Here is a 13,548-nt window from a genome sequence, read left to right on the forward strand (position 1 = left end):
GTGCCTGAAAGGCTGAGAGCAAACCCTGACTGGTCTAAATAGTTTATAATTTTGGTGGCGGAATGATAAACCCACAGTGAAATGTTTTCCTAACTCTGGTAGTGGTAAAAATAGTAGGAAGAATTCGACAGTACACAAGAGAGGGTTGAGATGTGCGTCTCCTGTACGATATTGCGGCTCTCGAATGTCCCCAGATCCTTCTGGGGCCTTTTGAAGGGTTTGTTTTAGAAACAAGCTGTTAACTGTACCATTAGGGATAGGGAGTGTTTATTTTCATGATTCTCAGGGCGGAAAAGATTATATGGGCAAAGCAGCCCAGGAGAGGACTCCCAGGGATCTTTTTTTCACATCTGAAAAAGTTGCCAACTCCAGTAGTCACTTCGACATCCTACAAAGAGGATGGTTAAACTCTGCCAAGACTGAAAAATACGCCCTCCTCTGCCAGTCCTGGTGGGAGAAGCAAACATGAGTAGCTGTGCCTTTGCATGGTCCCGCTCGTGAGCTTGCCAGGAAGCTGTGCTAGCCAGTAAAAGAGTCTGTCAGTGCTCTGTTATTGCTTTTTTCCCCCTGCCTTATCTATGGGGAATCTCCTTCCGTCCCGCCCCCCCCCCCCCCCCACCCCCCCGCCAGTGTTCTTTCCTCCCTTCACTTCCTTCTATTTATTGTTCTTCCTCCTTCCGTGTGGCTTTGTTGTGCCTTTCCTTCCCCTTGCCTCTACAAAGTCCCCTCTTGTGCCTGGGGTGGCCTCCCTGTGCTCCAGCAGGTGACAAAAGACGGGTCTGCTGACCCCACTGCCTGCCCCCCTGCCTGCTCCGCTGCCTGCTCCACTGTCAGCCCCGCTGCCTGCCCCGCTGTCTGCCCCGCTGTCAGCCCCGCTGCCTGCCCTGCTGTCTGCCCCACTGCCTCTGCCCCTGTCTGCACTGCTGTGCTGGGCTGGGTGACCTGTAGAAATGGAGAGGGGGGTCCCATCCTGTGGTTACAGCCCATGCGCTGCTATTTTTCCTTCCTGGGGAATGCCCAGGCGCCCTTTAATAAGCTCGTCCGGGTGTCGTTAAATCGATCGAAACACCGTGCGGTGATTTAGATGCTGTTTTTAATAAGTTAAGGGATCATCTTGAATTCATTACTGCTTCAAAAGCCACTTAGGTAAGTCAGTTTAAAAAAAAAAAACAAACAAGAAAACCCACAAACCAATCAACCCACAACACTCTCCACCCCTTCCCCAAAACTAGAAAGTCCTAATTCTAAAATAAAATGGAAAATAGTTCAAAATTAGAGACTCCAGTTACACTGAGGGAGTGGGGGAGAAAAAGTGTCCCCGGCATTTGGCAGCAGCCGTAACTCTCATCTGTTCCTGGTGCCTGTTGCCAGACTTTCAGCCAGGGATGCTTCACGCCCAGTGGGTGACAGGAGGGCTTGCAGCAAGGCTGACCTTTCCCGCTATAGATGCTCGGAGTGTCGTGACCCGACAGCTCAGGCCTCAGATGTTTGCTGACAGCCAGAAACACCCAATACTTCTTCAGCCTCCGTGTCAGCACCCCTGTTATTTGTTGCCTCTTGCATTGTATCGCCTGGGGTGTTTAGCTCCAGCCAGGTCCTGGATGTGCTGGGTGCTGTGCAGGCACGCGGTGCTGCGGCAGTCCCTGTGTGGAAGCACTGAGTCCGTAGGTGGAGGAGGGAGGGGGAGGCTTGTGGGGGACCCCGGGGAAGCTGGCTTCTCCAGCGCTGTCTGTCTCAAGGGCATCAAGATAGTTTCAGTATTATGTTAGAGACTTCCCTGAGAAATTGAGAAAGGGATATTCTGGCCCTTTGCAAGTGATCCTCACGGACCTCTAAATTTGAAAGTGGCTTTGCAAAGAGCGGCATGTCGGGCTTTGAAGGCGTGCACATGTTGTGGTCTCTGATGCCGGGGGTCTGAGGGGTGGCATGAGCTGGATTGAGGACTGTGCTCAGGAGCTTGAGGATCACTTGCTTTTTTGCTGTGTTGGTGGCCTGGGAGGCAGACAGGGCGGGATAAGCCCTCTCTCCATAGGGAATGAGCCACAAACTCTCCCAAGGGCAGCTCCTCGTGTCAATATAGCGTGCGTATGCCAAAACCACAACTGCCTACAGCTTTCCATCAAGACGGGGGCAAGCGAGAGTGCTTCACGTGTGACAGATGTTAGTCACTCTAAGTCACAGCCTACTGGAAAGTACTTGGAGTAAACACACCTGGAACATGCTTCTTTTTGAGATGGATCAGAGTTCCCATCCCACCAGCAGCGCTATGTAATAGGTGGGAAAACAGTGGTGTGCCTTCCTCTTCTGACTGTTCTGATGTGCCTCTGCTCTGTCCCAAGCTCATGTGGATGCCAGCCTGTCCCAAAGTGGCGGTGACATAGAGGGGACGTTGCTGCATGTGGCAGAAGGAGTGGTGGGACATGGCCTCTTTGCAGGAGGGAGTTTCAGCCCTGGTTGTTAGCCGAGTGTTGCTTGGCAGATTGGTAGACGGAGCTGAGGGGTTTGCTCGTCTGTGCTTCCAGATGACTCCTCTTTGTAATGTCATTCTGAAAGCTTTCCAGGAAGGCAGTACGTGATCCTAGTTAAAGTCCTGTCTTACTTCTCTTGCCTTTTAATACACCGGTTTGAGAGCTTGCAAGTCTTGTTGGGGGGCAGTGGTGTTGACAGCCTAAAGGAGGAGGAGTGTAGACTTGAGTTGAACTGCCGTGATCACTGGCCATTGCATTTGACGCTCCTTTCGGTTTCCTGCTCATCGCCCTCTAAGGAAAAGATGGGATTTTAACACATCTTCATTAGTCTGAAGGGTAATACGTTCTACTTCCAGACAGCTCCCTGTTACGTATAATCAATTTTAAAGGCAAAAGTTAATGCGATTTATAATTGGTGATAAGGAATTCTAAACCTGGAATTACAGGCATGTGTATTAATGAATAATCCTTCTGTAGGCTCACAAAATCTACGTCCGAGCTTGTATAGATTGCTCGTGCTGCGTAAAATGTGTTAACTTCTGGGTGGACTAAACTTAAAGTAACATGTTTTTATATTCTCTGAGTAGAAGGCTTGAATTGTGCTGCAAATATATTTGCAAGTACTATTTAAAGAGGATATAGCGTGGAAGTTTAATTCCTACCAAATTTTCATAACTTATTTCTGTGTGCATAATTTAGGAGCTTTGGGTAACTGATTTCCGTGCTTGCCCAGAGGCAGGCTGAATGAGCCCTTACTCCACAGCATGCTGTTAAATTGGCAGAGATTTGGAACGGTAGAGTGACTTGCAGCAAAATGATGTTTGTGAGGCTTCACGCAAACTCCTGCTTTCTGTTACAGTGGTGTAATTATTTTACTGGCCCTCAAAATATGTACAGCAATGAATAGTCATAACAGAAATATCTGCCCTGAGCAGTCTGACTGTGAAAAGACAAGAGGAGGGGATGATGTGCAAGTAAAACCGACAATGAGATGATTGGCAGCTGTGTGAATAGTGTTATTTTCTATAAATAACTTTGATCTGAAGTCAGAAGTTACTTGTCAAGCACATTTGCATAATAGTATTGAGTCAAAATGTAACGCCGTGAACTTTTTTATTTCCCTAGACCAATCCATGACGCGGTCGAAAACGATCACTTGGAAACTGTCCGCCTGTTACTGTCTTACGGTGCTGATCCAACGCTTGCAACCTACTCTGGGAGGACCATCGTGAAAATGACCCACAGTGAGCTCATGGAGACCTTCCTCACAGGTGTGCGGCTGCGTTGCTCGGGGCTCTGCTCTCTGGGGTGAACAGGGGGACATTTCCTGAGCCCCCAAAGTCCCTGCTGCCCAGTGGGGATGGCTCCACGCTGAGGAGCAATAGGCTGCAGTAGCTCCCTCTCTCTCTGCAGAAAAACAGTGGCTGCAGATGGGAAGCGTAGCCATGCATGGCAGCTCCTTCTAATTGAAACTCTTAATAAAGTCAGAAGGATTAGGCCACTATCGTATTTGATAGGTGGGAGGTCAGCAGGCTCTTTCAGTGCCTTCAGTTTTCTGCTTGAAATGAAAATAAGAAACTTGCCGAATCAAATAGCTGTTTGTTAAACATAATAATGTTTTCCTGTGGTCTTGCTTTTTATCCTTCTAGTACTTGTCTTTTTGCAAGTTCTGGCTCATTTTATGTCTGAAATGCTGTAAAACTATATTAAAGGCTCTTGTCTTTAAACATGTCCATGTTCTAACATGGTTTTATTTTTTTTTTCCTGTTACTTTTGGTTAAAGACGCTTGCATTCCCTATTAACTTACCTCTGAAAGTGTTTGCAATGTTCATAGTAAGTTTAAGTACTCATCCACTTACCTGTTTAAATGGTGCAGTGTAGAAAGTGCATAGGTGTATCAGGACTCTGAAGTCCAGTATCTTGGACCTCTTAGTGTCTTGAATCCCAGTATCTTTTCATCAACTCAGTGAGCAAATCTCCCAAATTATGTTTGTAGAAAAGAATTGCGTCTTCTGAACATATCTGTGTGGAAAAACCTTTTCCATCATTTTCACCCCCAAGCTGGTGTCCAGAATAACTGTGCAGGCTAAAAAGGGTGGTACATCCTGTCTTTCACAAAAATAAAATGCTGCTCTCAGTTACTGAACCTTAAGATTGGGTCTGTTTCTGTTAGACCATGGGTGATTATTTGATGTGGTGGGTCATTATTTGATGTGATGGGAGAAGGGATGCAGGAGAAAAGCAAATTCCAGGAATATTGGCAAGAATGGTGCGTGTATATGCTGTTCTTTGTAGCACATGCATCAGGAATATGGTGTGGGTTTTATTTGATGGAAGGTATGGAGTGTGCATAGTGAAGACTCTGTATGACACACGGTCTGCTAAACTTGCCAGCTTTTTGTTCTCATCAGTATGTTTTTGTTGTCGTTTTTTCCTCTCCAGAGTATTTAACTGACCTGCAAGGTCGGAGTGTTGATGACCCTGGTTTGTACTGGGATTTCTATGGCAGCTCTGTGTGCGGTGAGCAAATGTTACCCTTTATTTCTTTGTATGCGGAGACTTTCAGAACATGCGGCACGTGGGGGTGGGGGCTGTTTTGTTTTTATGGTAGAGGAAGGTAGGAAGGAAGCAAACTGATTTTATTTACAGATCACGTTATTGGAAGAAAAAGCAAGACCTGCAACAGTCTCTTCAATGCTGACTTGGCACCTTTATTCAATTTTATTTAGATCCAAAAGATGAATCTGGATTTGACGTCTTGGCAAATCCTCCTGGCCCAGGTGATGAAGATGAAGATGGCTTTAGCGATGTGTTTGAATTTGAATTTTCGGATGAACCTCCCTTGCCGTGTTACAACATTCAAGTGTGTCTCTCTCAGGGGTAAGAACAAGTACAGGGTTTGGGGTAAAAATAGCTGAGACGATCTGCTTGGAATGGCAGCAGTTCGTGTCTGTGGGGAAATGTGTTAGCATTTCTCTAACATAAATGAGAGCACAATACCGTAACTGCTGGGCTTTTTAGAAATAAGCTAATAGGAGGCGAGAGGGGGAAAGGCTGATGTGTTGAGGCTGTGTTTTGAGTGCCATACTCTCAAGCTGAATGAATGATGTTTGAACACAAATGCCTTCCCTCATTCCAGGCAGGCACCTTGATAGAACATCCCAAAATACAAGTGCTTCTAGCACTTAAATTTGGATATCATGTTTGTAAGGTGTTCTTCATTTTATTTAATGGGCTTTTCTGTTTTGCTGAGTGGACATGCTTTTGTGGATGATGAAATGAGCAGCAAAACTGGGTAAAGTTAAAAAATTGTATTCTTAATCTGAGAAAAACCCCTCTGTTGACTTGTATTTAATATGGGCAAGTCAGAGGTGCTGAAATTTCTGTTTATAGCTCCAGGCCATCTCCTAACTTACTAAATGGGAGTCAGGCTCAGCCAGGCGAACCTTTAACCGTGCAAGCAGCCGTTGGGGTGGCTGCTGACCCACGTGTGCGCTCATGAGCCCTGGGTTTATAGGCTCCCATGCCCCTGTGTGCCTGGTCCCCCTCCATACCCAGAGCTGCGGTACTATGAGTAAATACGTATGTGCCTGCACATCTGTTGTATTTGACCCCTTGGCAATGGCCTTGATTTCAGGGGGGTTGTTTGTGTGGGAGGGTTTGTCACACAGAGATATGGTGAAGAGTCGAGAAGCCCGTGACTTAATGTCAGTTATTGGAGCCTGTTTCTCCTTCGCTTCCACAGACCACGAAACTGGCTTTTGCTCTCGGACGTGGTGAAGAGGCTAAAAATGTCATCTCGCATCTTCCGCTGCAACTTCCCCAATCTGGAAGTTGTCACCATCACGGAGGCAGAGTTTTACAAACAGACTTCCCTCAGCCAGTTGTTCGCTTGTGCTACGGACCTTGAAGCTTTTAACCCGGAGAGCAAAGAGCTGTTGGACTTGGTAGAGTTTACAAGTGAACTCAAGACTTTGCTCGGCTCCTCGCTTCACTGGTTGCATCCGCACGAGGACCCTCCCTTCGACATCCTCTGGTGAACCATCAGGCCATTTAATGTACAGTGCTCTATACAGTTACTTCTTTATGTATATGTGTTCAAATGCAATTGTTTCTGTAAAGAAAGGACACTATTAAATATGAAAATATCTTTCCTTTATATAAGAGATCTGAATTCCAGTTGGATGGATTTTGGAAGAATTTTTTTTTAACTTCAATCAGTTTTTACAAAATTGTTATATAATGTTTCTTTAAATGCACACAGGCTTTGGGATAAGTTTGTTATTACTCGGAACACGTTTTTTTTTTTAAAGAACACACCCACACATTGACTTTGTTTCATACAAAGCACTGATTACACAGAACATACTTTTTCTAGGTGATGAGATCAAAGTCGTGTGGCTTGTTTGGGAGATAGAATTCGGTAAGGCACTTGGTGATATTATTTTTGTTTTTTTGTTTACAGAATTACCTGCTTTGGCCAGGTAAGCACTATTGAATATAATTCAGTAGTTTGTAATATAAATTAAACCATATCCATACGCATCAACTAATTGTAAGAACTTTTATATCCTAATTTAAAAGCTGTGAAATTTAGTTTTCACACATCAAACCGGATTGTTTATATATGTTTAAACATTTTATGCTCTTTATTTAAAGAAGACTTTGAACTATTTTTTCTGTACCTTGTAAAATATTGAAAAACTAACATATGTTGAAGTTGCTTGAAACTGTACATAAACTAAATTTTCTGAATTGTGTGTTTATGTTTGAGATCTGTGTTTTAACTTTGTAAGTAAATCTCCTGCCTTTGTATTTATATTTTACAAAAATTTTCTTAAAGGCAATAAAACTGTTGAGAAATGAAGAGGCTAAAGTGACTCCCATTAATTCCATGCCTGGTTGCAAAATGAGCTCCGACTCATTAATGTTTATGAAAGGAGGCTCTGCGTGCGGTTCATGAAGCGGAGCAGAGCTGGCACAGGTGCTGGCGAGCAGCTGATGAAATCTGAGGTAGAATCTGCATCGGCTTTCTAAATTCAAGGTTACAAGAAAACATCAGGCAGGCGCCTTTTGTGGGACAGAGGTTTAAAAGCGGTATTCACAATACTTTCTGCATTGCCTTTTAGTTAGAGAATTGTGAATAGGTTCAATTATTTTTCCTCCTTTGTCAACGTTTTAGGTTGAATCGACTGAATTATCTTTTCAGTGGTGTCTGCAGAGGGGAGGAAAATAGTACCAGGGTAAATGCTTTAGTTTTAATGTGGGGCATTAAGGCTATGAGCACCCTTTGAGGGGATCTGAAGGGACAGTGAACTGAATGCCACTTTTACACAGCTTGGGAACTTACATCTTAAGAGGCTGGGCTCCCAGGGCTTGGGCAGGCCCTCTCTGAAGGGTCTGGGTCTGCCTTCCCCTGTGGAAAGAAGTTCCCGCTATAAACCCAAAGTCTGAGTTTTGCTTTGGGGCTGTTTTTCATAGTATTATGTCCTGTGATGGCCAAACGCTTCAGCTGAGACATGTAAATCACACTGCTCTTCTGATGAGGGCCAGGACACCCACCAAAAGGGTCTCAGGCAGAGCACTTTGTCCATCTGAGAAAAACATCTAGGGGAAAATTTCTCCATCTGGAGCAGTGAAGCTGAGAGGTTTCGATTAATGTATAGTGTATTGCAGTTTAAATCTTTGCTCTTGGGGGAGCTTAAGAAACAGTGTGAATTACCCTCGTCCTGAAGGTAAGGGAGAATGACACCTCATTCCAGAAGGTGCCCCAGAGGAAGGATGCAGAGCTGATGCCTCTCGTGGTGTGTCGCCATCAAGTCTTTTGCTGAACGTTTGTGGCTTACAGTGGGACTGCTTTTGGGGGCAAGGTGGTTTTGTAGCTGAGCCAAGAGGCAAGAGGGGTCTGACAGCTGTCTGCTGCTGGCAGCTGAAGTTCCGTCTCCCCAGGGCAGGGAATTTTTAGTCCTAACACAGCCACCAACATCTGTCTCCAGACCTCGGATAAGGATGATGGTGCTCTCTCCTGTATGACTGACATGCACACTCTGGATTTCCTTTTAAGCCAGCCTCCAGCTTTGCAAGGAACTGAAACACAGACATCCCTACTCTCCAGTGCCGGCTGCTTTTACCCCCTGATTTTCCCAGAAAGCAGAGGTGGGCCAGAAGAACTAAGGCAAGGGACAATGTGAAAAGTAATCGTTAGAGACACCTTTATCTGATCAGCTGCATAATGCTTGGATGGTTTGAGCTAAGCATAAATCAGCTTTGTACCACTTCCAGGGGTACGTGGCAGACACCTCACTTCTTGCCGTGCCCCACAGGCAACCAGAAGATTGACGCAGCTTCCTCTTTTGGCCAGCTCCTCCTCAAATGATCTCGAGCACGTGCTTCCCAAACGTCTCCGCTTAGTCAGCTTTCCAGTATCTCCACTGAGTACAGTTGGGCCTTCTCCATGCTGGCGCTTGCATCCATGCTCAAATACAGTAACAGCCTCATGCTGTTGTAATGCAAGCGTGTGCCTGCCCCGGGGCCCGCCTGCGCTATAAAAATAGGGCCATGGCGGGGAACACCTGATCGCAGTGCTGTCCCTTGACATAACACAACCATTTTATCTTCTAGGATGTACTTTTTTTAAAGAGACTTTGCCGTGTGAGGGTGCTTGAGAGAACATGGAGGGTTCAGCAAAGAAGCAGGGCAGCGTCCTGTGCTGCTGGGCGTACAAGACTGGCTTGGCTGACCCTATTCTGGGTGGTTTGGGAGAGACTGTCATGTGAGAGGCTGCCTGCATGCGTAGTTTTGCAGCAGGCAAGCCCGGGGGATAGTTACCTTGGGGAGAGGAGAGATGGCAGTATGCCAGCAGGGAGTGAACTCTGTGACCGCGAGCGTAGGCAGGGGAGTGGAAACGCTGGCTGCCTTGCCAGCACCAGGACTGGCTGAATCCTGCACGGCACAGAGCCAGGAACCGAGCTAGCTCCAACCAGCACGGCAAGGCAGGGCTGGGAGGGGGGGTGATGTCCAGCATTTCAGCTTCTGGACTTAGGCTGCTCTCTTTTAAAGCACTCTCTCGTGCAGCCTCTGTGGGCCAAAGAGACTCGCTTCACACCGCTGGCATTGCTCCAGGTTCATAAAAACTAAGGAAACAGAAACTCAGCCTTTGGGGATGGTAAAACTCTGCCGATCCTGTGTCCTGCCTTCTGCAAGGTGAAAGTGCAGTGTTGATGCTGTTGGGGCCCAAGTCAAGATGTTTCCTTGAGTTTCCCCTGCTTATCACTTGGATTTTCCTGGCTGGGGGATTGTGCTGCACCACGGAGGTGTTGGAGAACCACTGGTGCAATAAGGTAAAACCACCTATCTCCAGCTAGAGCAGGCAGGTGAGCCTCACTGAAGGGAGTTTCCTTTGTCAAAGTTTTACTTGGTGCTGGCTGGGAAATCCCAGGAAATACCTGGCTCCAGGCTGGCTGCCTGGCTGAGGGGGGAAGCCACAGCACCGGCAGTGCTGGGAGGTTTCCCCCGAGATAAGCAATGCTGCTGAGGACCGCAAAATATTGATATTCCTCCTTTGCCTTCTTGCCTTACCCAAGAGGACTGGGCTCTGCATAGTGGGGTCAGCCATGGGAGTTTCCCATTTGGGTTATTTCTCCCTTCGGACACTCTTCTGCTTTGCTGTTGCCTCCCCCTTTTGCTCTGGTGGCCTAGCTGGAGACTTGTGCCACAGACACTGATGTGGTGAGTGGCAAGCAAGGACCAGAGGCGTTCAGTCCTTGTTGGTGCTTGGTGTTGGTGGTCTTTGGGGAGCAATCTGCTAAAGGGAGAGCCCAGATGCCCGCTGGAAGCCCGACCCAGCTTCTAGTTTGCAGGATCACAGGAGCAGAATGGAAATTGTCTGAAAAACTGCTACCAGGTGCCAAGCTCACTCCATGAATCAAAGAGTTCGAAGCTGACTCCTCCCTTCATTTCTGTGCTAAATAATGAAACTATAGATGAGACCCATCGCATGTGCATTAATATGAACAAGGTGTCAGGGAGTGGTAAATGCAGGCAGCTGCCATTCCCAGGCTCCGTGGGCCTGCTGGTAAACATTCAGCATCGTTTCTTCAGTTCGTACAGGAAAAAGGCACACATTGCTACTTTAAACTTGTACAGATGCAAGCTAACTGGAAAAATACTATCATTATCTGTTTAAAATTGTTTCCAGAACATCATGTTTTCATTTCAGTATGGATCCAGTGTTGGTATGAGAGGGCTTGGTGCCACTACACAAGACAGAAGAGTTGAATGCCACAGTCATGAAGATGTATATTAGGTCTTTTCTCAATGTGCGTATTCACCATTGCCTTTCTGCTAGGAGGAGGGGCAGGAGAAGAAAGTGACTGGAATCCAAAAAGTTCCACTTTGTGAGCTTGTAGTATTGTCAGGGGGAAAAAAATCCCCAAACAGATCTCAAGAAGATGAAGTTCTCTTCAAGTATCATGTCTAGATACCCACACGCTTTTCCCTCCTACATCAGTCTTGCTAGTTCTGCATTTCACCCGTTAGTGTGCTTTGCATGGGTTCACCTCCATTGCAGAGTGAAGAGATTGTATTTTCCTGCAGGTTAAGTGTGATGGATCATCATCAGCAACGCTGCTTTCTCCCCTTGGGGGTGAAGGCAGCACATGGCTTATTTCTGGTTTGCCAGACCCAAAGCAAACCTTGTCCGCGCCACGTGCATATTTTGCTCCAGCAGACCGACGTGACTGTAGATGGCTGCTCTCTTGAGCCAGGTATGAGGCACAATTCTGCCACTAAATAGATTTTCCTTCTGTTGTCACATTAATTTGCAACTCATTAATAGTGACAACAGTGAGGTACTGCACTGATGCAGATTTGCATATTCATGACCAACTTATTATTAAACAAATAAGATTTCCCTAGCTTAGGAAGCACCCAGAGTAATGCCACATTGTGCATTATATCAGCCTGGGTGTTTTATTTTCTCTTTAATATGTTAATAGATGCAAGGGGTGCTCTTTTTTTCAGTAAATGTACATCTATTAAATAACATGTAATTTAAAATATGAGAATTCGTTTAAATAGTAATCCATTAACAAACCTGTCAATAATCGAGCAGGAATACCTGTGTAATGTACCAGTCAACTAATCAATTCTAACTGCTGGCTTTGTCGCCTGATGACTGTGACACAGGCAGTACCAGCAAGGCACAACCGAGTCACTGTACCGGCGAGGTGAGCGAGGGGCAGACGGCTGATCCCGTGATTTATGGTTCATTACAGCCAAATTGTTTGGTTTTCATAGTTGCTTGTGTTTCTTTCCCCCCAGAGCAATGGTGGGAGAGAAAGTCAAGGCTGTGCCTGGCATGGTACCTGCTGCTGCCCTCTCGTCCTATGTGCACCTCTCTGGCATGGCTGGGGAAACGTGGCCATTGTGGCTCAGCGGGGACCCCTGCGGCTTGGCCACGGACCCCTGCTCGCCCTTATCCCCACCGGCAGGCACTTCCTGCGGGTACCGCCTTGACACCAGTGATGGCTCAGCCCCGGGAAGGAGGAGGAGGGCAGGGCTCCAGCCCCCAGCCATGTCACCCCAGCCCTGCGGCGGGGATACTGGGGCTGGTGGAGGGGTGGGCAGCATGCTCCCCCCAGCGCAGTGGGGAAGGTGCATCCCTGTGCTGAAGAAAATGGGGGGGAAAAGCCCCTGGAGTTCAACAGCTGCTCAAAATCTTCAGGCGGAAGCAACAGGAGGTGCAGGGCACGGGGCCGTCCCACAGGCGGGTGTTTTGGTTTGCTTGCTGGTAATGTTGAAGGTCCTTTCACCACAAAATAGCATTATTTTTTTCTATCAGGCTATTCAAGACCAGTTGGTATGCATATCAAAACCCCTTTCAGCTCCCTTCTACATCCATATTTTTCATTCCTTTCTGACTCTTTTAACAATTTGTAGGGTACAGGGCATAATTACAAGTGTGGGAACAAGCTGGTTATTGCAAATTTCCCCTCAGTCCTCAAGTTATTTTTTTTCCTGGCTTGCCTTTCCAGATGTCCTTGACGGCGTTGCCTAACCATCAGGCCAAATGCGGTTCTTACCCCATCCTGCTGTTTCCTTATGAGTTGCCAGCACCCCTTATGAGTTGCTGGCCCTTGCTCCCAGCCTCCCCAGGCTCAGGAGCTCCTGTTGCTGGCTAATTGCAAAGGGCGCATGGCCCTGAAAAGACACAGATAAAACTGAGGATGGTGAAACGCAGCCGTAAGTCACCCCGAAGACCATATCCCTGCAGATACAGAGCAGGATGAGGCTGTTTTTAAACCAGCAGCGTCCCAGTGACCTTCTGCAACAGGGAATAATTTCATTTTCTGATGTGGGCTCTGTCCTTATCTTCATCTCCTCTCTCAGGTCCTTCTCTGGCACAAGGACGGGTGCCAGTGGGGCCGTAGCCTGATTTCTACTGCTCTGTGGCTGCAGCCATTTCCACACGTGGACGATGTAGAGGGTTAGGCAACACATGTGGCAGATGCTTGTGATGTCAGGGACAGTGTTTAGTATTTGTAGCTGTCAAAATTTCAAGGAAAAGGCTCCCTAATGAAAACCCTTTTCCAATATGCCATAAAACTCCTGTTTAAGTAAAGCCTATGCGAAGGCAAGTCCTGACAGGCCTCCTGAAATGAAAAGGGCAGATTATTTAACAGCTGATCAACACTAATAACCCTTGGCAAATACAGTATGCAAATTTAGTGCTGGAGCCAACATGTGCCGAAGGGACTCTTCTCTAACAGCCGGGCCTGGCTGCTCTCAAACTGCTGCTGTTAATCACAGAGCCCAGCGCAGGGAGCGGGGAGACTTGGGCTGCGACTGCCACGTGTTAGGTCAGTGGTCTGTGGGTGCTTGTTTAGGAGAAGTTCCTCTACCACCACAGGAATCTAATGGGCGTGTGGTGTCTGACCAGGCTTGGGCTCCCTTGCTGAGATGCTGAAACTGGTGGCATAAAGCACCGAGGGAAGTGAAACAAATAGTTTGAAGCTGGATGTCTTATCTCCTCGCTCTGTGACATCTTAGGGTGAATATAAGTTTTGAGTATCTTTGTGA

At 46.9% G+C, this 13,548-nt stretch overlaps 1 protein-coding gene across 6 annotated transcripts in view; it reads left to right on the top strand.

Moving 5' to 3' along the window:
* The window catches only part of BCOR (BCL6 corepressor), a 58,246-nt gene extending 50,974 nt beyond the window's left edge, over positions 1 to 7,272 (top strand). For all 6 annotated transcript variants that reach the window (XM_068425067.1, XM_068425066.1, XM_068425070.1 and 3 more), the window contains 4 exons: positions 3,594 to 3,739; positions 4,912 to 4,989; positions 5,199 to 5,349; positions 6,215 to 7,272. In XM_068425067.1, the coding sequence (XP_068281168.1) occupies positions 3,594 to 3,739; positions 4,912 to 4,989; positions 5,199 to 5,349; positions 6,215 to 6,509 (670 nt within the window). In that variant the 3' untranslated portion in view covers positions 6,510 to 7,272. The remainder of the gene's footprint in view (positions 1 to 3,593; positions 3,740 to 4,911; positions 4,990 to 5,198; positions 5,350 to 6,214) is intronic.
* Positions 7,273 to 13,548: the final 6,276 nt, after the last annotated feature.

This window comes from Nyctibius grandis, chromosome 2, assembly GCF_013368605.1.
Source record: "Nyctibius grandis isolate bNycGra1 chromosome 2, bNycGra1.pri, whole genome shotgun sequence".
NCBI classification, from domain to species: Eukaryota; Metazoa; Chordata; class Aves; order Nyctibiiformes; family Nyctibiidae; genus Nyctibius; species Nyctibius grandis.